This window comes from Macaca mulatta, chromosome 11, assembly GCF_049350105.2.
Source record: "Macaca mulatta isolate MMU2019108-1 chromosome 11, T2T-MMU8v2.0, whole genome shotgun sequence".
Classification (NCBI taxonomy): Eukaryota; Metazoa; Chordata; class Mammalia; order Primates; family Cercopithecidae; genus Macaca; species Macaca mulatta.
In genome coordinates this window covers 11,418,330-11,444,756 of record NC_133416.1, presented here as the reverse complement: position 1 = coordinate 11,444,756, position 26,427 = coordinate 11,418,330, and the positions used below count along the sequence as shown (strand labels likewise).

Genomic DNA, 26,427 nt, shown 5'->3' with positions numbered 1-26,427 from the left:
TTCTCTTCTGTTGGATGGAAACCCTCCTCAGTATCTGTTTCTATCAGGTAAGGTAACGCCACCATTCAAAGTATACCATTTTTATCTTTCTCTCTCTCTCTTTTTCTCTCTCTCTCGACAGGGTCTTGCTCTGTAGCTCAGGCTGGAGTGCAGTGGCACTATCACACCTCATGGCAGCCTCAAGCTCTTAGGCTCAAGCAATTCTCCTGCCTCAGCTTCTCAAGTAGCTGCAACTACAGGCACAGGCCACCATGCCTGGCTAATTTTGTAAAATGTGTTTTTGTAGAGACTGGATCTTGCTGTGTTGCCCAGGCTAGTCTTGAATTCCTGGGCTCAAGTGATCCACCTGCCTTGGCCTGAAAGTGCTGTGATTCTAGGTGTGATCCACTGCATCTGGCCCAGTTTCTTCCTTCTCTGTAGAAGGTTTAATACTCTTTCCCTGATGCCTTCCCACATTATCCAGGACTTCATCTTTGCAATTTCCTCGTGCCTCCTTCCTCCCCTCACCCCTGGGGGATGTTACATTGATGTGTCATAGAGTCAGAAGTTCATGGAACAGTTCACCTTTATGGCGTTGTTGAGCAGTGACCCAGAGCTCCTGAAACAGCCATTGTCCTTCTGCATCTGGGAGAGCCACGTGAGAGACTGGGTAATGTGTGCTTCATCAATGAAGATGTAGGATCGAGCCTGGGCAAAAGTCTTCAGTACAAAAGCTGTGAGCCTAGCGGGAGGAAAAATGCAGTGCTGAGGCTGTTTTCATTGAGCGCTTTACTGCTCTGTTTTGTACACATAGGTTCCCCCATCACAGTGCGCCCCCAAGAAAGTCAATCAGCTATTACTGAGAGTTTGGAGACTTTTTCTTTTAACTTGGAAATTTATTTTTTTCTTTTTCTTTTCTTTTCTTTCTTTCTTTTTTTTTTTTTTTTTTTTTTGCTGCCACATGTTGTTCAATCCATTACCAACTTGTCCTTGCTTCCTAAAGCATTTCTAGGCCACTTTAGAGATTCAAGCTCCTTCTAGTTTTCTTGGTTGATTAACTAAGTAAGGCATTTGCTTTTACACTGTGGGCTTTATGCATTTATTTCCTTTCATAGATTTCTTAGCTTACTTTCTGTAGTTTTAACTCTAATCAACTAACTTCTAATGTTCTGCTTCAGTAACTATTTCCCTCCATCATCCTGCCCCTCCACTTTTTTTCCCCTGTGTTTGCCTGTGTGGCAAAACTCCAGAGAGAGAGAGAAAGGATATCATCTAGTAGAAGGTAGTAAGGTATGACGGTAGTAAGGTGTGCTCCGTCATACCTTACTACCATGTTGTGGTCTTTTCTAGAATTTTTCTAACACCTCTTAGTGCTGAGCAACAATTTAAGGGGGCAAGTTACAGACTTATAATGTTCTCTTAGCAACATGAGAAGGAAGAGGGTCTGGGTATTTTGGATTAAAAAAGTCAACCTAAAAGTGTTCTCAATTTTGCCACTTATTACATGTTTGCTCCTGACACATTTGTTTATCCACACTGAATATTAGTTTTCTCCTCTGTAAAATGAAGCTAATAACTCTCACTTTGCAGAGTAGCTATAATAATTAAATACGGTAGCATTATGGTTTAGAAATGGTTTCTCCACCAAAAGTCATGTTAAAACTTAATCCCCAATGTGGTAGTATTGAGAGGTGGAGCCTTTAAGAGGTGATTGGATCAAGAAGGTTCTGCTGTAATGAATGGAATGAATGCATTCCTAGATTAAAGGGCTATCATGAGAGTTGCACTGGGGGCTTCATAAGAAGAGGAGGAGATGCTAGCCCAGTCTCTACAAAGTAAAACAAAGAAAGTAAAAGAAGACAAGGAGAGACCTGACTGAGCACATCCAATCCTCTTGTCATATGATGCCCTGCATCACCGTGGGACTCTTCAGAGTCCACACCAGCAAGAAGACTCTCAACTAGACGCGGCCCCTAGACTTCAGACTTATCAGCCTTCACAGCTGTAAGAAATACATTTCTTTTTCTACATAAATTTCCTAATTTCAGGTAGTCTGCTATAAGCAACAGAAAATGGACGAAGACAGGGAATCTCTATATGCATGTTTTGAACTCACAGTTGAAACTCAGAATATATTTTCTTTCTTACCAAGTGTTGCCCTGGTTCCTGCCATATTTTTCCCCAAAGGTGCTGTAGGAGCCGTCTTGGTGTTTGTAGTTCAGCTGTCTCTGGTAACCTGAAATGGAAGGCTACAGATGGTTCATGAAGCATTAAAGAAAGGCAGGCCATCCATATGTGCAGGCTGATGCATCCAGGAGCCACGGACATTTTATGACGTCCTGTGATCTGCCATAGTTTTGTGAATGTTATGGATATATCAGAACACAACATCCTGTTAGAGTGTGGGAAGATTGCTGTTTTCATAAAAATGGTCATCGTGGGTTAATATTTGATGATATAACTGAAGCCTCATTGGGAAAAGTTTCATTAGAGTAACAAAGTAAATTTTTCTGTCTCACGTACCACTGATGAGATAGCCAATGGCCTTGGCCTTGATCTCCTGTGTCAGCTGCTGGGTTTCATTCAGATAGTTCAAGACATAGATGTTAGGAGCAAACAGAACCATGTTTTGTTCTCCACAGCCATAGGGCATCTGGAGGAGATTTTGTATATTTTGCATAGCAGAACCTAGTATGTCACCTGGGGAATGTGAAAGATTAGATGTCAGAATAATTTCAGTTCATAAGCAGCCAACATTATTCACAAAAATGGCTTTTAAGTTCAGAGTCTATCATTTAGGTAAGAGATAAGTTATACATACAGAGTGTGATTTCCAGGATCCTAATAAGAATAGCAGCTATCAAGAACTTGATAATTCAAATACAAATACATAGATAAGATGTACAGTGGCAACTCCTTTGGCCCAGGTTTACTAAATGGAAGGTGACTCACCCAGAACTGAGAAAGAAGCTCTGGCAGATTCTTTGACCACATTTGATGGGAGCTTCAAGGACAGCCGCTCAGACACATCAGCACCTTTAGAAACAGACAGCCCATGTTAAAGGAGGACATCTACGATTACAATACAACTTAGCAATTATAATGTAGCAAGAGCTTCAGAGCCACACTGCCTGGATACGGTACTGGCCCCGCTTTGTGACCTTGGGTAAATTGTGATGATTTGAGGAAAAAATACATGTAAAACATTCAGAACAGGATCTGCAACATATTGAATTTCAATGAATGTGAGCAATTATTATTATTGTGGTTATTTTATTATTAGAGTGAGCAGTAATGTTATTATATCTCCTTGAGGAACTCTGGGTTCTAGGAATAAGAATTTGATTTAATGATGAGATTACCTTTAACAGTCTAATTGCTTTTGGCACTGTGTGACTTCCAGAGTCCTTCCTCTCCTCACTTAACTATGTTTTGCATTGCTGTGCTCAGTAGCTTTCTAAAAGAAGTCTAAGACTTCGTGGGGGAACTATCGCTCTCTTTCGTCGCAATATTAACACTTATACTCATAATAATACAAGTTATTTTACTGCCTCCCTTACTCTATATAATATTGGAATGGATTCCCATGTTTATAAATAGATAACATGAATATAACATGAATATATCTTAAATTAGCCCTTCTCAAATGACAAATACAGTGTTGTATACACTCTGGACATAGAACTAATAATGCGGCAGTGCTGTATAAAAGCTAGAACTAGTTCTCAATGATATGATGAAGTTAAATGTAAATTATTTTCTGACACGGAAAACACACATTTGTAGTGAGATGGGTAGAAAATGCTATATGTTTTGTCAGCAGCTGTTTTAGAGACTCTCTCTTGGGATTCAAACTTATCATGACCCTGCTCTGTTTAGTTTTTGTTGTTGTTGTTGTTTGTTTGTTTGTTTGAGACAGAGTCTCACTCTGTCACCCAGGTTGCAGTGCAGTGGTGTGATCTCGGCTCACTACAACCTCTGCCTCCCAGGTTCAAGCTATTCTCGTGCCTTAGCCCCCCACGTAGCTGGAACTACAGGCGCCCGCCACCAGGCCTGGCTAATTTTTGTACTTTTAGTAGAGACAGGGTTTCACCATATTGGCCAGGCTGGTCTCAAACCCCTGAACTCAAGTGATCCTCCCGCCTTAGCCTCCCAAAGTGCTGGGATTGCAGATGTGAGTCACCATGCCCGGCCAACCCTGCTCTCTTTCTACCTCGTCCTGGGACACTCTAGGCTTCTGCAGCTGGGCTTGTCATTGAGCAGCCACTGGGCTATTCAGGTAAAATAACTACGTGTAAACCAAGAAAGTCCAGGTATTAGTCCTGTCTGTACCACCTGAGTCACATTAACTTGCTCTCTTGGGCTCAATGTCTTCGTCTGTAAAACGTACATAAAGAAATATTTAGTATTATGCTGCCTTTAATGGAACATGCTGAAAACTGGGAGATAATATGTATGAATATGCATTGAGGTTTATACCCCTCTGTGGCTTTGATCCCACTGTGATTATGAGGCTGGACTCTTACCTGAGGCACAGGTCATGGAATTGAAAGTCTTTTCTTGCTCAATACCTTCAGCCTTGGATGAAAAGAAAGAAAAGGAGAAAAGATAGAAACATCCCGGTGACAAGAGAATAACCATAGATTCCTTTCTTTGATGGGTAGGGTTTACGTGAATGATGTTTACCATTCTACTCTTTTTTTCCCCAAATTTTATTTTAAGTTCAAGGGGACATGTGCAGGATGTGCAGGTTTGTTACATAAGTAAACGTGTGCCACGGTGGTTTGTTGCACAGATCATCTCCTCACCTAGGTATTAAGCCCAGCATCCACTAGCTATTCTTCCTGATGCTCTCCCTCCTCTCACTCCCACCCTCAGACAGGCCCCATATGTGTTGCTTCCCTCCATGTGTCCATGTGTTTGCATCATTCAGCTCCCACTTATAAGTGAGAACATAACATCCTACTTGTTATTAAATTATTACAAATCCATAAAACAGTGAAGAACAAAGGAAGGTGGTAGAAAGAAAATGGGAAGAGATAATAAGGGCAGTGAATCAAAGGTAATGGGCATGAGAGAGATGTGAATCTTAGGAAAGAGGTGGAGATCAAGAAATTGCACTCAAATAGTTTGTGAAAAAAGATTTACAATAGCTGGCAATGTCTGCTGCAATGCTTTTAGGATAGGAAATTCCATTAGTCTTACAGGATGTATTATGTGAGCATGATATTAATGGTTCTTTGTTGTCTCAAGAGTGACCGCCCAGTGTTGCATTCTTACAGTTGTTAGGGACTCCCAAAAATATGTTACCTCCACCAACAGGGTTTTGATGACTGTGTCTTTTCTTTTAATCTCAGGGACCTCAGCAACCTCATTTCCACAGAGTTCTAGGGACTGCATTGCCTCTGCACTCACTGAGAAGTTCACATTCCCTAAAACAAGGAATATTGAAAACATGAGTATCCATTTTGATAGTCCAACCACCTTTAAGAACTACACCTTAAACTTACAATTGGCCAGAATAGAAAATAATGGTAAAAAAAAAAAAAAAAAAAAACCCACAAGGTTAATGTACACTGAGTAGCCAATGTCCAAGAGTAGTGATTATGGGGACTAGCTTGGGTGAGAACAGTGGGAGCAGGTCATTGTGGACAGAAATAGGAAAAAATATTAACTTTATAGAATTATATCTATGGCAAATAAAACAGAGAATATGATGAAAAAAGTGCTCAGACAGCCACCATCCTTGTTGATTGATAGGCCCTTTTGGGTGCTGTCACTCACCCAGAGTTTTAGGAGTCACTGTCCAAGACAAGGTTTGCCGCTCATTTCCACAGATACAATAGGATTCTTCTCCCTTTGTGTTTTGGGAAGCTAGGAAGGCTGGAGAGGCTTTCAGCTGCACACTGACCTATTAGCCCATGTGAGGCAGAGACAGAAATGATGAGAATATGGAAAGACGTGAACACATAGAATTGGGGCCAAGGGTGAGATGCTGCAGTAAATTGGGATTTGTAAGAAAAATGGATGTCATATAGATTCATCCATGCTTTAAGAAGCATGGAAATGGCAATGATACAAATCAAGGCTGGTTATGTATTAGGAGGATCTGGCATTTGCGTTAGGGTAGATTGCAGACATGCAGACTTGGCAGTAGCAGATGAAAGGGAAAAGCAGTGATTGTATATTGCCCTCGGGAGTACTATCTGCTGCTATGTAGATTTTCTGACTGTTTCTTCCTCCCTCTCTTCTCCTATTTCTTAGAACATATATTACATGTCTACTCCATACAAGACATAAAACACGGGGAATGGTATATGAGAGGCTCCCGATCTTGAGGATATTGTGTTACAAGAAAGATGATCTATATACAACCACTATTACATAATGTACAAAGAGATACGTGCTATAAGATAAATTAAAATTATATATTGTGGAGATTTCAAGATGAGGGGTTGGAGAATGACACTGGTGGAATTGAGAAAGCTGAGTTATGTGTCAGCTTCAAGAATGTTCCTGGCATAAAATCTAACTTGTAGCAAAGAATTCTGCACGCGCTAAAAAATAAAAAAGCAAGGTGTGGCTTAGAGAGCCATGGTTTAAGCACCCATAGCACACATAGCATTGTATTATCTCTCTGATCATGTCCTGCTTTGCATAGCACTAATTATTCACAGTGCTAACACACAATTCCTTGAATTATCCTTAGTCTCAGGAACAGAATCAGGAGCTGACTGATCAAAGGAATCGTTTGTTCTACCCACCTTTCCTGTTCACCCTCATTTTCCTTACCCGGATGCATTTGGGAAGGTAGTTTAGGACCGTGGCCTTGAATGTGAAGGCCTCTCCACGGATCACAGAGTAGGGCATTGTGAGCTCCACAAAGAAGGGCTGGAAGGCTCGGAGGGAGGCAGTGGAAGAGATACCAAGTCCAGCGTCTTCAGACAGGCAGAAGGCTCCTGCCTTCCACTCGGTGATGGTGTCAGGGACTGTTACTCCTACCTCAGCCACACCTGATGAGCTGGGGTGGAGGACAAGTGAAGAATACAAATAATGAATGTGAGCCACCTTTCCTCAAGTGAGAATCGATATGCATAAAGCTAATGTCAAGAACTGAATCCACTTAAGGGTATATGGGTGTGTGCATGCATGTGAACACTAGATTATGTCCTGGGATCTGAGCTGGGAAAACAAAAGCCACTAAATGGTACCTCTCCCTCTTATCAACAAATGATCACATCCCACATGTCTGTACTTGGAATAAAAATATTTGAATTGTGATTCATTTTGGTTCTTAACTTCCCTTGCTAGTGTGTAATCCCATAAATAAGCATTTTTAAGAATCATGACCAATGAGACCACTGGATTAATGTAGCCTGATTTGTTTATGTGCCTGCTCCAGCCCTGATATTTACAGAAGGCTCCCTGAATGACATTAAGCAGTACATATAGAACTGAATATTATAGTTCTCATGTCTACTATTTGACAGTATCAGGAATAATTATTTTAGAATTGCTCAGCACTGAGACGATTATATTAATAAGCCTATACAATTGCAGCATTTTACTTAGGTCTATCCTAAAAAGAGGTTAAGATAATTATTCAGAACCTTTCAGAAAGATTATCTTAGAATTGAAAATGTTGGAGGAACCACATTCCCTCCCCTTCAGCAAATGGAGGAAAGTAAAGTTACTTACTCCACTGCCACCAACTCCCAGATCCAAGTCTCAGGAAAATAGCTTCGCACCGTTTCAGGGACTGGCCCTGAACTTTGTTCATTATTTAAAGGCATTATATTATAGGCGCTCATTTGAGGAGGATATGGCCTCCCTGCTACTCCTAGACCTACTAGAGAAAATTGTCTAGTTAGGGAAAAACATTCATTAATTTCATGGTGCACACGTGAGACGTCAGAGAACAAATTTTCAGTTTTCCTGCTCAGACTGTCCTAAAAGTCTTACAGAAGTTGTAGAACTTGGGAACTACTTTGTGATCCCTCACTCTCTGAAAAGAGAGGAGTCTTTGTCAAAGGTGGAAATTCCATGTATCCTAGACATAGCATAATTTGATGTGAGTGGAAGCTGGAAAAACAAGATCATTTGGAGACAGTTCTATGGGTTTTGTGGGGAAGGAACAGTTTTGAAGTTGAGACAGTATTGCTTCATTCTTAGAGAATCTCAGCAGGAATTGTAAAATGCTCTTTAGGCATTGTCAGTGGTTGCTATACTGAAAATGGAATTACCAGTGGAGTGAACAGAATTTAATGACTTAAATTCTGTGTACTGTATGGAAGTTTGCAAAACTGTTGTTCTCTGGGGAATAAGATTAGAGCATTAGATTTTATTCCACTTATTTTTTGACATCTGAAATAAACAATTTGGATGTCAAAAACAGATATTTCCATTTGGAATGGCTGTGTAGTTGAGACAAAGAAATCATTTACCAATGTGAGAGGGCAGAGAGCTAGACATGTAGGCAATTTTGTCCATGTTGTGCCTGAAATCATGCTTACTAATTGAATTTGAGTTAAGATCTCTCTCCCATGTATCCCATCTGATATTTCAGAAATACCTTGTGAAAGAATACTTATAAGGAAAAATATATTTCTAGCAATTTCACCCTAATAGTTTTCTACACTGAAAAAAGCATCAGTAGTAATTTCTTTAGTGAATATCATACACCTTCTTGCCCCATGTCCTTCTAAGTGGTAATGATTTCTGACTCTGATTTTTCACTGATGTTCTGTCCTCTCTGTCTTCACTCTTATCTTAAATATTGAAATATCTAAAAGGATGATACATCTAAATGAACTATTTTCCATTTTCTGTTGGATATGTCAAGGGCCCTCAAACTCCTCCAGTTATTGCAGTTAACAAACCATGGCATTATGTGTTATTTCAACTCCATTCAGAGGACGATGGCTGTATCCTTCCTACTCTTACTGTCAACTTGACTTTCCATGTATCCTGTCTTAGTCTCTGTATCAAAGTTTTATTCTTCTGCATGACACAACTAATAATCTCTACAGTAAATGCCTTTGAATCAGTTTCCCAGGACAAAAATCTTATTTTTTTTTCTTGCTTCTTTTCCCCATTTGACTTTATGAAAATTTGTTGAACTCTGGACTAAGCCACTCATACTCTGTTTTGTTGCTGATCTCAAAATACTTTCAATGAAATTTTCTGTTCATGGCTTAAAAAGGGCTGCTCAACCCAGCTTTGTAATACTTTTTGACTTTTAATACCTTCAAGCAAACAACAACAAAAACAAAAAAAAAAACCCTGAACATTTTCTTTTAATTTAGAATCTAGTGTGATTGAGACACATGTTAGATCATGTCACCCCTCTTCTGAAAAGCTTCTTATTTCACTCATAGTATAAAAGTCAAGTCCTTACTATGACCTACGAGGCCCACACAATGTGGCCTCAAGTATTGCTCTGATCTCTCTCTCCAACTGCTCACACTTTATTCATTCTGTTCCAACCACACTGGTTTTCTTTCTCTGCTTAGAGCATTTCAGGCATACTCTCACCTCAAAGCCTTTGAGAGATAGACTAGTGAAGAGGTTATGAACATGAGATCTGGAATCAAACTCCCTGACTTGAATCTACCGTGTGCTACATTTTATTGGCTATGAGATCTTAATGGCTGAGTTATTTAACCTTTTTGGGCCTCAGTTTTCCATATGAAAAATGGTGTTAAAAATACCTACCTTATAAGGCTACTGCAAGAATTAAGGAAATCTATCTAAACTCATCTATCTATAACTATCCATTGATCTATCAAACCTACCAATCTATCAATCATCTATCTCCCTATTACCTATCTCCTGGAGCATAGAAAACACTGCATAAGTATTTTCTATTATTGATATTGTTTCCTAGGACTATGACACTCGTCTTCCAGAGAGTCACATGGCTTGTTGTCTTCCTTGAAGTTTTTGCTCAAATTTCACTTTCTTGGTAAGATTTTTACTGACCACCCCCCCATTTAAATCTTCAACTTCCTTCAGTCTCAACATCCCTTCCCTACTTGAATTTTTCCATATAGTATTTATGAACTTATAGTGAGCCATATAATTTACTTGCTTATTTTGTTTATATTCTCTCTGAGCCTATTAGAACATAACCTTCATATAGTTGAATAGTTTTGTTCTTAATGTTTGTTATATAACCAGAAACTATGTCAGTAACTATTGAACACACGAGTTAAAATTTGTAACTTCTTAATTTTTGTAGTTTCAAGTACTAGCCATGTCTTTCATTGTCTAGCATAATTTTAGTTCCTTGTTTAGTTTAATTATTATCTTTCACTCGTCCTCTCTTTTAGGTCCTATCAATGCTATTGAATTGATCTTCTTCATATGTACTGTTCTATAGCATTAAACACTTTCAGGGTGCATGATGACTTCCCAAATAGTCATGGAAATGGCTTCATGTTGTTGAACTTATTATCCAGAAATTTCACAAGATATTTCAGTTTTCTTAGTTCTTTTATTTCCTCATATACCTGACTCATTTATAGCTACTAATTTCAATCCCTGTTGTGTATTCACCACACATTTTAGAAGCTCTTTTTTATCCTGAGTGTTATTATATACCCCCAATTCCAGTTTTAATAAATTCAAGAACATTTCCTTCCCCCTAAACCTCCATGGTTTAAACTTGAAGTTTGTTCTATGTAAATATCATGGCTATTTTCCTTTCCCTTATTCTCTATTCTCATTGTTTATATAACATCTTAGTTACATGACAAAATCGTATTTACCACTTTTGAGAAATTGTTTGAAATTTGTGCTATCATTGAAGGTATACTTAGAGATAAACAGTCCATGGCCCTTGAAAAGGTGCCATTTTCTTAATAATAAAGCTCATTTAAACATTGATATTAATCTTAAATGCCAAGGAACATGGAAAATGCTATTTAAATAATCAAAGTTCTTAATTTGTGTTGGTACATTATATTTAGTTATCTTATTGGGCATTTTGCAAGGTCTTGAAGAACCATTAGTCAAATTCCTTCAATTTATTAACGAAGGATTTGAGTCTTAAAGAGGAGATGTGACACACCCATTTCACATATAGGACTTCTAATTTCCAATCCGAGCATATAAATATTTGTTAGCAGATGGACGTCAGGAATATTTTGGAGAAAAGGGGAGTTGGATTCATGATAGAGGGATGAGAAATGGCTGGATAGTGTTCAAATGTAAGTAGATCTGGTGATGAGACAGATGTTTTAATAAGTTGAAGGGTCTTGAAAAAGGCTGCTCTATTTGAGTAGTGGGTTTGGCCATGGATTATGAGATATTTCTGTGATGTTCACGTTGTTTCTGGTCACCAGTGAAGCCCTTTGTCCTTCTTTATGTTTTTCAAAATACAGCATCCCTATGAATTTCTTTCCTGTTTCCATAATCAGAATTATTCTCTCCTTCCGTTGTCAGCATTTTCCCTCTCTTATGGTACATCAGAATCTTGTATTTTATCTGATTTTGTGCCCTGAAGTATCTGTTGTATCTAAAAAATAATCCTTGATCAGTTCTGGCTATCACCAGCTAAGTCACCTCAGCAAGAAACAATTAATTTGAATCTTGGTTTCTTTGTGTGTATAAAATGGAAATAGGGCTACATTATTTCATTTTAGCATTTTTGGCATAGTAATATTGCTGGACATGAAATAAAATTAAAAGCAAATTTTACCTCCATAGTATCCTTGACTTATTACTCCTGCAGACATGGGGGGGATGACTGAACACGACTTTGGTTTTCGGATTTTCGAGTTAGTGAACACCTTCAATCCCATCCCCTGGAAAAAAATAATTATTCAATCAACTTATAAGCTTGATTAGAATATATAAAACATACTATCCTTAGAGACTGCCCTATGTAATTCCAGTAACCTTATATTAATTCTATGGCAAAACACTTGACAGTAAATATAGAGTAGTTAAATTATAAAACTTATGGGTTATTAAGATTTTATTCTTTATTTATTATTTTTTAGTTTGCAAGAAAACCCTAAATATAACTAAAAGGTATCTGGATGAATAGGCAGAGGTTAGATCTAGCCCTGACTCACAAACTGAGCTTCTATGTGGTCCTGACAGAGACTTTAACCTTTTAATTGGCTTCATTTTTCTCTGCTGAAAAATGGAGAGGCAAGTCTACATAATTACTAAGATTATGAATAGATAGAGTTTTATTAACATTCAAAAAATCACAAGCCAGCATGTTAATAAGTAGTGAGAATTTTACCTTGAGAAAGCTATAAATATCTGCTTCATCATTACTTGATAAGGGAACATAGAAGGCTCCATTACGAATGAAGAAAGGATGGGGACAGTGTCCTTGTTCTTCCTCCTGATGGTCCACATTGGCAGGAAAATTGGTGAGATCCTTCACAGTTAGCAGATTATATACCTGTAGCAGTGGAGAGATCAAAGGCAGAACTGTTACTTACTTTTCTTTTGAAATAGAATGAACTGAGAGAAATAAAATAATTATCACCAATCTTTTCTTGAGTGTGTTCATGTAGTTGGTACCTTAGAGATAAGTTGAAGATTTTCCTTATATTTAACAGTGTTGTTTTGTCATAAAGAAATAAAACCTACTTGGGAAAATGCTTCCAAAGATTAATAAAACCTTAAGTTATGAAGGATTAATTAAAACTTCATTGTAGAGTCTACAGGTAAGAATAGACTAAATATAGGAAGAAGACCTAACTTGCATCTGTGTTTAATTAATACTTAATGCCCTGAGGAATTTAGCTACAAATTATTATTGCCATCTGTTAAACATTTACGTCTACTCAGGCTTATTCTCAGATAGAAAATCGTATAGATGGCCAATTAGAAGCAGCTGTGGTCTGCAGCACTTACGGAGTGGAATGAAAAAGGGATATTAAATTCAGCACCTTCAACTGAAATACCCAGGTTCTCACATTGAGACTGACTAGGCAAGCAACCTGAGCCACAGAGAACAATGAAAAGCAGCAGGGGTGAAGGTGGGGGAGGGCAACGGAAGGAGTGATTGTGCAACCTCGCCTGGGAAATCACACTTCTCCCATGGATCTTTGCAACCGGTGGATCAGGAGATACCCTAGTGAACCCACGCCATCAGGGCCTTGGGTCTGATACACAAAGCTGTGTGGAGTCTTGGCAGAGCAGCCACTTAGGCACACAGAGACCCAGGAGTTTTAAGTACTCCGGCCCTGGGATCCCTGGAAAGGTAGAAAATCTGTTTGTACATGTCCCTACGAAGGGGGCTGAATTCAGAAAGCCAAAGAGCATCATCCTGTGGACCCCACTTCCACAGCACCTCACAGGTTAAGACTCACTGTCTTGGAATCCCAGCCAGCCAATGGCAGTGGGTTGGAGTCCACCTGAGATGGACCTGAGTTCCTGGGGGAGAGGTGGCTGCCATCTCTGTGGTTCTGAGGACTCAGCCACTCCAGCCTGCAGGCTTGGGGAATACAGATGGTCAGGATGAGGAAGGGTCTCCCACGATGCAGCACAACTACCTTGCCAGATTGTGATCAGACTGCTTCTTTAAGTGGGACCCTGATCCATTCCTCCTTACCGAGTGGGACCTTTCTGTGGGGGCTTCAGGTACTCCAGGCAGGGTTCTAAAGACAGAGCTTTGATCTCTCCTGGGGACTGAGTTCCTGGGGGGCAGGGGTGTCTGCCATCTCTGCAGTTCGGTTGACTCTGCCACTTCAACCTGCTGGCTTTGGAGAATACAGGTGATCCAGACGAGGAAGGATCCCACCCAATGCAGCACACCTGCTCTACCAAAAAGCAGCCAGTCTGCTGCTTTGAGCAGGTCCCTGATCCCATTCCTCTTGACTGGGTGAGACCTCCCAATAAGGGTCTCCAGTCACCTCCAACAGTTGCATGTGGGCTGGCAACAGGTTAGTACCCCCCAGGATGAAGCTTCTAGAGGAAGGCACAGGCTGCCATCTTTGCTGTTTTGTGGCCTTTGCTGGTGATACCTCCAGGTATGGGAGAAATCAAAGCAACTGGGGTCTGGAGTGGACCCCCAGCAAACCTCAGCAACCCCATGATAGAGTGGCTTGACTGTTAAAAGAAAAACAAGCAGAAAACAACAGCATCAACAAAAAAGACCCAACAAAAATCTAATTCAAATGGCAGCAACCTCAAGGATTAAAGGTAGATAAACTCACAAAGATGAGAAAGGATTAATTCAAAAACAATGCAAACTCCAAATGCCAGAGTACCTCTTCTCTTCCAAATGACTGTGACACCTCACCAGCAAGGGCACAGAACTGGGCTGAGGCTAAGATGGTTGAATTGACAGAAGTAGGCTTCAGAAAGTGGATAATAATAAACTTTGCTGAGCTGTAACCCAATGGAAAGAAGCTAAGAATCCTGATAAAACAATACAGGAGCTGGTAGCCAGAACAGCCAGTTTAGAGAGGAACATAACCTACTGATGGAGCTGAAAACCACATCACAAGAACTTCACAATGCAACTGCAAGTATCCTTAGCAGGATAGACCAAGAGGAGGAAAGAATCTTAGAGCCTGAAGATTATCTATCTGAAATAAGACAGGCAGACTAGAGTAGAGAAGAAAGAATGAAAAGAAATGAACGAAACCTCTGAGAAATATGGGATTATGTAAAAAGACCAAACCTACGACTGATTGGGATCCTTGAAAGAGACAGGAGAATGGAACCAAGTTGGAAAACATAATTCAGGATATCATCCAGGAGAACCTTTCCCAACCTAGCAAGATAGGCCAACATTCAAATTCAGGAAATGTAGAGAAGGCCAGTAAGATACTCCACAAGAAGATCAACCCAAAGACACAAAATCATCAGATTCTCCAATGTCAAAATGAAAGAAAACATGTTAAGGGCAGCTAGAGAGAAAGGCCAGGTCACCTACAAAAGGAAACATATACTAACAGTGGACCTCTCCACCAAAACCATGCAAGCCAGAAGAAATTGGGGGCCAGTATTCAGCATTCTAAAAGAAAATAATTTCCAACCCAGAATTTTATACCTGGCCAAACTAAGCTTCATAAGCAAAGGAGAAATAAGATTCTTTTCAAACAAGTGAATGGTTAGGAAATTTATCACCACAATGCCTGCCTTGCAAGAGCTCCTGAAGAAAGCACTACATTGGGAAAAGAAAGACCATTACCAGCCACTACAAAAACACACTGAAGTACACAGGCCAGAACATGGTGAAGCAACCACATAAACAAGTCTGGAAAAAAGCATTATGATGACAGGATCTAATTCACACATAAAAATACTAACCTCAAATGTAAATGGGCTAATGCCCCAGTTAAAAGACACAGAATGGCAAGCTGAATAAAGAGCCAAGACCCATCATCAGTATGCTGTCTTCAAGAGACTCATCTCACATGCAAGGAGAGACACAAGCTCAAAATAAAGGGATGGAGGAAAATTTACCAAGCAAATGGAAAACAGAAAAAAGCAATCCTAGTTTCTGACAAAACAGACTTTAAACCAACAAAGATCAAACAAACAAACAAACAAAGAAGGGTATTATATAATGGTAAAGGGTTCAATTCAACAAGAAGAGCTAACTATCCTAAATATATATGCACCCAATATAGAAGCACCCAGATTCATAAAGTTCTTATACACCTACAAAGAGACTTAGACTCCCACACAATGATAGCGAGAGACTTTAACACACCACTGACAATATTAGATGGATGATTAAGACAGAAAATTAACAAAGATATTTAGGACCTGAACTCAGCTCTGGATCAAGTGGACCTGATAGAGATCTACAGAACTCTCCACCAAAATTCAACAGCATATAAATTCTTCTCATTGCCACATGGCATTTACTCTAAAATTGATCACATAATTGGAAGTAAAACACTCCTCAGCAAATGCACAAGAACTGAAATCATAACAGTCTTTCAGACAACAGTGCAATCAAATTAGAACTCAAGATTGAGAAATTCACTCAAAACCACACAACTACATGGAAATTGAATAAACTGCTCCTGAATGACTCTTGGGTAAATGATGAAATTAAGGCAGAAATCAAGAAGTTATTTGAAACTAATGAGAACAAAGAGACAATGTACTGCAATCCCTGGGATGCAGCTAAAACAATGTTAAGTGGGAAATTTATAGCAGTAAATGTCTGCATCCAAAAGCTAGAAAGATCTCGAGTCAACAACCTAACATCTCAACTAAAAGGACTGTAGAACCAAGAGCATACAAACCCCAAAGCTAGCAGAAGACAAGAAATAGCAAAGATCAGAGCTGAGCTGAAGGAGATAGAGACATGAAAAACCCTCTTAAAAAAACAATGAATCCAGGAGCTGGTTTTTTGAAAAAAAGTTAATAAAATAGACTGACAGCTAGACTAATAGAGAAGAAAAAAAGAGAAGAATCAAGTAGACACAATCAGAAATGATAAGGGGATATCACCGCTGACCTCACAGAAATGCAAACGACCATTAGCGAATACTATAAACACCTCTGTGTACATAAACTAGAAAATCTAGAAGAAATGGATAAATTACTGGACACATACACCCTCTGGAGACTGAACCAGGAAGAAATTAAATATTTGAATAGACCAATAACGAGTTCTGAAATTGAGGCAGTAATAAACAATCTAACAACCAAAAAAAGCCCAGGACCAGATGGATTCACAGCTGAATTCTACCACAGGCACAAAGAAGAGCTGGTACAATTTCTACTAAAACTATTCCCAAAATTGAAAAGGAAGGACTCCTCCCTAACTCATTCTATGAGGCCACCATCATCTTGATACCAAAACCTGGCAGAGTTACAACAGAAAAATAAAGCTTCAGGCCAATATCTCTGATGAACTTCGATGCAAAAATCCTCAACAAAATACTTGCAGACCAAATCCAGCAGCACATTAAAAAGCTTATTCACCACAACCAAGTAGGCTTCATCCCTGGGATGCAAGCTTGGCTCAACATACACAAATCAATAAATGCGATTCATTACATAAACAGAACTAAAGACAAAAACCACCTGATTATCTCAATAGATGCAGAAAAGACCTTTGATAAAATCAACATCCCTTTATGTTAAAAACTCTCAATAAACTAGGTATTGAAGGAACATACTTCATAAGAGACATATATGACAAACACACACCCAATATCATACTGAATGGGCAAAATCTGGGAGCATTCCCCTTGAAAACTGGCACAAGACAGGGATGCCCTCTGTCACCACTCCCATTCAACATAATGTTGGAATTTCTGGCCAGGGCAATCAGGCAAGAGAAATAAATAAAGTGTATTTGAATAGCAAGAGAGAAAGTCAAGTTATCTTTATTTGCAGATGACGTGATTTTATATCTAGAAAACCCCATTATCTCAGCCCAAAAGATTCTTAAGCTGATAAGCAACTTCAGCAAAGTCTCAAGATAGAAAATCAATGTGCAAAAATCACAAGCATTTCTATACACCAACAACAGGCAAGCAGAGATCCAAATCATGAATGAACTCCCATTCACAATTGCTACAGAAAGAATAAAATACCTAGGAATACAGCTAACAAGGGAAGTGAAGGACCTCTTCAGGAGCTACAAGCCACTGCTCAGGGATATCAGAGAGGACACAGAAAATGGAGAAACATTCCATCCTCATGCATAGGAAGAATCAATGTAATGACAATGGCTCTACTGCCCAAAGTATCTTATAGATTCAATGTTATTCCCATTAAACTACCATTGACATTCTTCACAGAATTAGAAAAATCTATTTTAAAATTCATATGGAAGCAAAAAAGAGCCTGAATTGCCAAGACAATTCTAAGCAAGAAGAGCAAAACTGGAGGCATCATGTTACCTGACTTCAAACTTTACTACAAGGTTCAGTAACCAAAACAGCATGGTACTGGTATAAGAACAGACACATAGACCAATGGCACAGAATAGAGAACTCCGAAATAAAACCGCAAACCTACAACCATCTGATCTTTGACAAACTTGACAAAAACAAGCAATGGGGAAAGTCCTCCCTATTTAATAAATGGTGCTGGGAATGCTGGCTAGTTATATGCAGAAAATTGAAACTGGACCCCTTCCTTACACCATATACAAAAATTAACTCAAGATGAATTAAATACTTAAATGTGAAACCCAAAACTATAAAGACCCTTGAAGAAAATCTAGGCAATACCATTCAGGAGATAGGCACAGACAAAGATTTCACTATGAAAATGCCAAAAGCAACTTCAACAAAAGCAAAAACTGACAAATGGGATATAATTAAATTAAAGAGCTTCTGCACAGCAAAAGGAACTATCATTAGAGTGAACACACAACTTAAAGAATGGGAGAAAATTTTCCCAATCTACCCACCTGAGAAAGGCCTAATATCCAGAGTCTACAAGTAACTTAAACAAACTTACAAGAAATAAAAACCCATTAAAAAGTGGGTAAAGGACATGAACAGACAGTTCTCAAAAGAAAACACACATGCAGCCAACAAACATATGAAAAAAGCTCAACACCTCTAATCATTAGAGAAATGCAAATCAAAACCACAATGAGATACCATCTCACACCAGTCAGAATGGCTGCTATTAACAAGTCAAAAACAACAGTGAGGTTGCAGAGAAAAAGGAATGCTTTTTTTACTGTTGGTGGGAGTGTGAATTAGTTCAACCATTGTGGAAGAAAGTGTGGTGATTCCTCAAAGACCCAGAGGCAAAAATACCATTTGACTCAGCAATCCCATTACTGGGTGTATACCCAAAGGAATATAAATTATTCTGTTATAAAGATAAACGCATGCATATGTTCACTGCAGCACTATTCACAATAGCAAAGACATGGAATCCGTCTAAATGCCCATCAATGATAGACTGGACAAAGAAAATGTGGTACATATACACAATGGAATACTATGCAGCCATAAAAAGGATGAGTTCATGTCCTTTGCAGGGACATGGATAGACCTGAAAACCATTATCCTCAGCAAGCTAACACAGGAACAGAAAACTAAACACTACATGTTCTCACTTATCAGTGGGAGCTGAATGATGAGAACACATGGGGGAGAACAACACTCACTGGGGCCTATTAGAGGGTAGGGTGTGGGGAGGGAGAGTATCAGGAAGAATAGCTAATAGATGCTGGGCTTAATATCTAGGTGATGGGTTGATCTGTGCAGCAAATCACCATGCACATGTTTACCTATGTGACAACCCTTCACATCCTGCACTTGTACCTCTGAAGTTAAAATAAAAGTTGAAGAAATAAATAAATAAAACACAGTCCATGTTCAAAATAAAAATAAAAGAACAACATAGGCACATGAATGAACTTGTATCATTATATTGGATAGACCAATGTCTATGCAGGGTACTTTTTATGGAAAATGCATGACTCAACAGAATCAAGAACCCACAGGGCAGGGCCAGAGGCCTGAATATTTATCCCTGGGCTGATGTAAGATTGAGTCTTAATCAGAGAACTTCCATTTGCCTGGCTTAATCTTGAGTAATTATGGACCAGTAACCCCTGAGTGCCTCTTGTTTCCTCCTTTTTGAACAGGAGTGTCAATAGTGACTATTCTATGCCAGTTCCACCACTGTATGTTGAGTGTGTGGGGCCAAATAACTTGAGTACGCTTTAGCTCAATGTCTTTGTATCTAGAGGTATCGGACCTGAGGAATCACACCTGAGAGGCATTATCTGTACTTGGACCTGATTTAAATGATATTTAGCCTTTGAGCTGTTCCTATTTTACGATGAGAATTTTAGGGACCTCAGAGGGAGGATCGAGTATATTTTACATGTGAGAGCTCATGTATTTCTGGGGATCAGAGGTCAGGCTGAGGAGACAGCTTCCAGAATTGCCCACAACAGTCTCTGCCTCCTGGTATTCACGCCCTAACATTGTTCGTCCCACAATGAACAGGGTTGACCTCTATAGCCAATGGGATATTGTGGAAATGAGGGGACATGACTTTCAGGCCTAGGTCATAAAAGATATTGCAACTTTAGCACTCTTTGGAACACATTAGCTCTCTTGGATCACATGCTCTGGAGAAGAACAGTTGCCACATTATGGGGATACCAGCAGCCCCAGGACCTCTGTGTGGTGAGGAACCGAGGCCTCCTGCCGATAGCGTTCGAGAAACCCGTCTTGGAAGCAGATCTTCCAACCTCTGTCAAGCTGTCAGGTGACTGCAGCTTTGGCCACCATGTTAATCACAATCATGACAGGTCACAAGCTAGACCCACCTAGCTAAGCTGCTCTGAATTCCTGACTCACAGAAACGCATGTGATAATAAATGTTTATTGTTTGAAGCCACTAGGTTTTGAAGAAAATTGTTATGCAGCAGTAGGTAGCTAACACAAACACCCTTTCTACTTATTTATCTATTTACCTTTGTTTTTGAGGAGAATTAAGTAGGTACATAAATGAACGTGTATTATTTATATTGGGTGAACTAATGATTTCTATTACTATTCAAAGTGACTGAGCTTAAAGGTTTCTATAATTTATCATCTGAAATCTTCAGTTACATTCATAATTTCTTCTCACTTCCACAACACTCCAAGTTTACCAAACCTTACTGAAGTGACTGTTAAATGTATATGACTAAACAGAATAAGACAGACATAAACTTTTCAGAGGTAGAATAAATTCCTGTACTACCTGCTGAAATTAATAGCTTAGAATAGACTGCCATAAATACAGAGTGTAAAAATAATAGGCATATTTCCAAAGAAAGCACTCAAAGAGACAGTTTTCTTGTATCAGGTTAACTTCTTGATGTTGTTTCCTCTAACTAAAATACAGAAATATAGTCATTGTCTCTTGCATAATAATTATTATGCTATGAGGAGATATATCAAATATATATCAAATGCAAATCAAGATCAAGAAAAATTTTGATTATAGCAATCTCCCCGATCTGCGGTTTTGGTTTCCAAGATTTCCATTATCTGTGGTCAACTGTGATCCAAAAATGTTAAACGGAAAATTCAGAAATAAACGATTCATAAGTTTTAAATTGCTGCCATTCTGAGCAACATGATGAACTCTCACACTTTCCTGCTTCATCCTGCTCGGGACATGAATCCTCCATTTTTCCAGTGGATCCACACTGTAGCCACTCCCTGCCCCTTAGTCACCTAGAATCCTGTTACAAGGTTGTCACAGTATCACAGTGCTTGTGTTCAAGTCACCCTTATTTTACTTTATCATGGCCCCAATGCACCAGAGTACTGAGGCTGGCAATTCGGAGGTGAAAGAGAAGCCATTAAGGTGCTTCCTTTAGGTGAAAAGGTGAACGTTCTCCACTTGATAAGGAAATTAAAAATGATGTATGCTGAGGTTGCTAAGATCTACGGTAAGAATGAATCTTCTATCCATGAAACTGTGAAGAAGGAAAAAGAAAATCATGCTTGTTTTGCTGTGACATCTCAAACTACAAAAATTATGGCTACAGTACGTGGTAAGTGCTTCCTTAAGATGGAAAAGGCATTAAATTTGTGGGTGGAAGACAGGAACATAAACGTGTTCCGGCTGATGGCCATTGGGTTCAGTGCTATCCACAGTTGGAGGTCTTGAGACACACCCCTGCAGATCAGGGGGCACTAGTGGACATGCTCCAACCTGAAGAATGTTAATTTTGATAATTAAAAGTAGGACAGGGGTCTTGGATACAGTTATCTCACAGTTTAACATTTTAATAGACATGAAGTAGAAACTAGAACAAACAAAAGAAACTTTCGTATTACTAATTTACCAAGCAACATTGAAAGGTAATAATACCTCCCAAATACATAAGTCAATTGACCCTTTTAAATGGTGATTCATGAGGCAGTTAAAGCTATCAAATTTCTCATAACTTTTTATCAATGATCAAATCATAATATTATTTTTTCTTGCGTTATGTTAAAAATTCCAAATATGAGTAATCTAGTTTTAAATAGGTTAGACAAGTAGTTTCTGAACTTTTCCCTTCCTTCTGATAATTGTTCTTCAAAAACCCCATATTAGACAGTATTTTCTCCAAATGGCAATAATTAACAAATGTTCACCTTTTATTTTGCTGAGCCACCTATAGCCTTTTTTAATTGCCTCTCTCTAAGGACAAGGACTGTGATACGTTTCCTTCTGTTTTCCCAGCTTCTACAACAGATCTAGCATGTAGTAAGCTTGAAATAATAATAATAATAATAAATAAATCATCACAACATGCCAAATGTTACCCCCATGAATTAATATAACTATAGTAAAGAGCAGAGAATTAAAATTTTAGTCCGTGAATCAACATTGCTAACAAAGGTGTAGTAGGTCATTTTCTAAAAGTAGACAATAATTTGTAAATCACTGATTACCACTTTCACAGATGCCAACAACTCTACAGACATAAATAGTTAGATCTGTTAAAAGGTACACGACTTCCCTTATGTTTGCAGGTATTAATTTTATAACAAGCTTACCTACTCCAGTGACCAAAAGTGATTCTATTTAGACAGGATCCAAATTATCTATTACTTGGGCAACACTCTTTTAAACACGACTATCACATAAGTGGGGAATCTTAAAATATAGCTTTCATGAAGATCACTGTAAGACATTAATAACTGAGGTTAAGACTTGATTATTTACAGAAATAGAAGCTGTGTCATAGAAGGAATTATACTTGCGGGCAGATTCAGAATTTCAGAATCACATCTCAGCTTATGCCACTTATCTTGAACAAATCTCTCAACTATTCTGAATCCTCTTTTCTCATCTTAAAATGGGACTACTACTCTCCGGAATGTTGGGCAGATTAAGTGAGAAAACCTATATGAGACAGCTTGAGAAACTATCAAGTACTCGGCAAGTGGGAAGTATTTTTACTGTTACATTTTACTCTCAACAGAGGCTTCCTGCTCTGAGCCTCTGGAACGGCCCTTCCTGGTCCCCAAGGCTGCTGGAAACTCACTGAGGACGCGGAGAGCTCAGCCTCAGGCTTCATGAGCAGCATGCTTTGGTCCACAGCACGAAGGGCGCAGAGGGACTGCGGAGCAGCTCCTACTCGCAGGTGGGCGTGTGAGGCTGGGGGACTTTGTGCTGGGCTGAAGCTCAAATTCACCTGTGGGAAATGAAGGGAACGTCAACTAGCATTTTCCCAACTTCTGTAATCTTGCAGTCACCTGCATCTCCTAAGTCACCCTTATATTCAATTCATACGACTATGTTGGTGATGTCAGTCAGAAACCTATTTTTATATGTTTCCTTCACTTTAAAAATAGAAAATAATTTGTAAATCACTTATTACCCCAATCACAGATCCCAACAACTCTAGAGACATAAATAGTTAGATCTGTTAAAAGGTACATGACTTCCCTTATGTTTGTAAGTATTAATTTTATAACAAGCTTACCTACTCCAGTGACCAAAAGTGATGCTATTTAGACAGGATCCAAATTATGTAATACTTTGGCAACACATTAATTTATTCACTCTTTTAAACATGACTAGCACATAGGTGGGGACTCTTAAAAAATATAGCTTCTCAGTAGCTTAGTCTTGTCCTAAGGAGACAACTGAGGCAGAATAAGGATAGATATCTTGTTTGATTTTTAGATGGCCATCTTTATCTCTGACACATGATAAGGTAATCCTACTGTTTGCACTTATTCTTCAGGCTTTGGGAACTTTTGAGTCTTAGCATTTTACATACTCACACAATTGAATCAGCAGAGAAGAGCATCATGAACACAAAACTGATCGTATTTTATTTGGTAGCAGCTTTGTGTAATTGAAAAAGTACTGTATTAGATGCCTAGAAATTCAGGTCTGCCATAAACTTGTTGGGAACTGTTCAGCAACTCATTTTACTCTTCTGGGCTCAGCCTTCTCTGGGGTAAAATAGATGGCTCCTACAGTATCATTTATTTGTGTTCTTTTAATTTTCTGTTAAATCACTCACCTTGTTGGCTAGACAGTTTTCAATCTCAAACTTTTCAGAGTCTCCAATAACTTCTCCATCTGGTAAAATGGCAAAGATGAACATTCGTGCAATGGGGGCAATATCTGACTCCACAGGGAAGGATAAGGCAAAACTGCCTTTCACTGGAACATGGAGAGAGTGAGATAAAATGGTCATAAGTCCGGACACTATTGCTTGGTCTTATTCAGTTTAGAGCTGTGTCCATTCATTCAATGGCTTAATCTCTCTACGTGCCATTAGTTATTTGGTGAAATTAGTAGGCCAATGTCTCCGTTCAGAACTTTAATTATAGCATAAGTTAACAAAGTTCCATTCACTCACATCTTTTTTATTTGATATGCCACTTAACTGTTGCCTAAATCAATTAAATACCAATAGCTCCAGATTTTCTGCGTATATATGTGACAACTAGTTTGTTTACATTTCAGACTAGAGGTGATTCTCAATTTAAATATAGAGCTATAACTTGTAAGATATAATGAGTTTATTTTGTAATATATGACTTTTAAAAAGTTCTGTATGTAAAAAAAAAGTTCCTACTAATTGAATTTCCTAAAAGAATATTTCATTCTTGGAGTTTTCATTACAGCATTAAACTCTTATAAGTACATTAGCATATTTCTACTGGAAGTATTAAATGGTGCCAGATAACACTTCAGAAAATACATTACATTTTAAAGCAGGGTAAAGGGCCACCAGGTAGTTACAAAAGGACAACAACAAAGGTTCCATTTTCTGAATGGTCCACTGGTGACTTGAGTAGATGGCCCACATTTAGTTGAATAACAGTAATTATAAAACCATGAGAGACTTAATGACAGCAAAGTTTCTGAGACCTTGGTACATAAAGAAAGGACAGATACCATCTGGCATTGTTTCCACATCTTCCTTTTCTCTACATCCCTCCTGTTCCAGATTCCCAGCTATATGGCTTTAAATTCTGGTGCTTCCAATTTCTTTTCCAGTAACATATTCTTGGTGCAGTAAGACAATACGTAGGATAACAGAGTCTCTAGACATTGTTGAAACTCCAAATAATGTAGGACAAGGACAATTATAATTGCAGAAGAACTATAATTGATTTTATTTTTTTCTTAACCATATGTATTAAAAATTAAGTCTAATATCCTTAGGAATATTTTATGACGTATAATATCAGGATGAACAAGGTTAGCTATCTAATACACAACATGAAGACTGTAGTTAATAAAATGGCACTATATTTTAGATTTTTGCCAAATGAGTACATTTTAGCTGTTCTTGCCACACACACACACACACACACACAAATGAGTAAGTAAGTGAGATAATGGCCATGTTACTTTGTATCACTATAGGAGTCATTTTATTATCTATATGTGTCCCATAACATTATGCTGTACATCTTAAATAAATGTAATTTTTTTTTTGAGACAGGATCTTGCTCTGTTGCCCAGGCTGGAATGCAGTGGTGCAATCATAGCTCACTGCAGCCTCAAATTTCTGGGCTCAAGTGATTGTACTGCCTCAGCCTCCCCAGTAGCTGGGACTATAGGTGCACAACACCATGTTTGGCTAATTTTTCATATATTTTTGTAGAGACAGGGTCTTGCTCTGTAGCCCAGACTGGTCCCAAACTCCTGGGTTCAAGCAATCCTCCTAAAATGCTGCAACTACAGGCAGCAGCCACTGTGCCTGGCCAAAATTTACTTTTTAAAAATGATTGTATTAAAGCCCTGAGATAGGTGGTACTCAATTAAAAACTGTTTTAACTCTACGTAGAACATGGAAATTTTCCAACTTTATGCAAATTTTATTTTAGCTTAACAGTACTTATTATTTTATATCACTATGTGTTTATATTGCAAAGCTCTTAAGTTTGGGAAGAAAGGAAGTTTAAAATGTCCTTAAGGCAATGTCATGCCATTCATGTTTCTCTTCAGTTGGACAGATCAAGTTTTAGCTCAGACCTCAGAAAGGAAATAAGTTCCCCTTCTAAAAGGAAGGAAGCCCTTCTATCACTGTGTCTTGAGTTCAACAAGGAAGGTGGGGTAGATCGAAATGTCATAAAAACAGAAAAAAAAATTATAGTGACTTTATGGCAAAGAATAGTGGCAGGAAATTAAAGCTTTTAATAATAAAATTTGCCAGCACCTGTGTGTGCGTGCACCATGCCTTGCCACTGCTGGCAGCGTGAGTGTACTCCATCCCGCCTACCCCTACCACACCACCACTGACATCAGAGCATTGGCAGACACTAAGCTCACCAACCCCAGCCCTACCAGCACCCTGCCCGTGCACTGGAGCTACCAGTGCAAAACTAGGCACAAAACACACAAACCCACCCCTAGCCATGTGCAGACACTGCCACCAGCATGAATGCACACAAAAGGTTCATATAGTCCTGCACCCACTAGTGTCCCATCCCCATGCTAACACCATAGTGTTATGCAAATGCATGCACAGTTGCTGGTGGGGATCCCCCAATCCCCTGAGTCATA

General features: G+C 38.8%; 1 protein-coding gene across 6 annotated transcripts in view; it reads right to left on the bottom strand.

Moving 5' to 3' along the window:
• LOC100430319 (pregnancy zone protein) overlaps positions 1-26,427 on the bottom strand; it is a 59,132-nt gene that overhangs the window by 8,999 nt on the left and 23,706 nt on the right. For 4 of the 6 annotated variants that reach the window (XR_013400887.1, XM_015151039.3, XM_077953591.1 and 1 more), the window contains 13 exons: positions 23,927-24,069; positions 22,937-23,086; positions 12,236-12,400; positions 11,681-11,786; positions 7,678-7,828; positions 6,772-7,000; positions 5,764-5,890; positions 5,290-5,411; positions 4,506-4,557; positions 2,932-3,015; positions 2,503-2,679; positions 2,128-2,215; positions 565-721 (listed from right to left, as the gene is read on the bottom strand). Coding sequence is in view for 4 of the 6 variants with exons in the window: in XM_015151039.3 (XP_015006525.3) it covers positions 565-721; positions 2,128-2,215; positions 2,503-2,679; positions 2,932-3,015; positions 4,506-4,557; positions 5,290-5,411; positions 5,764-5,890; positions 6,772-7,000; positions 7,678-7,828; positions 11,681-11,786; positions 12,236-12,400; positions 22,937-23,086; positions 23,927-24,069 (1,751 nt within the window). In the remaining 2 variants the exon portion in view is untranslated. The remainder of the gene's footprint in view (positions 1-564; positions 722-2,127; positions 2,216-2,502; positions 2,680-2,931; positions 3,016-4,505; positions 4,558-5,289; positions 5,412-5,763; positions 5,891-6,771; positions 7,001-7,677; positions 7,829-11,680; positions 11,787-12,235; positions 12,401-22,936; positions 23,087-23,926; positions 24,070-26,427) is intronic. The other 2 variants (XR_013400888.1, XM_015151040.3) reach the window with 1 other exon arrangement.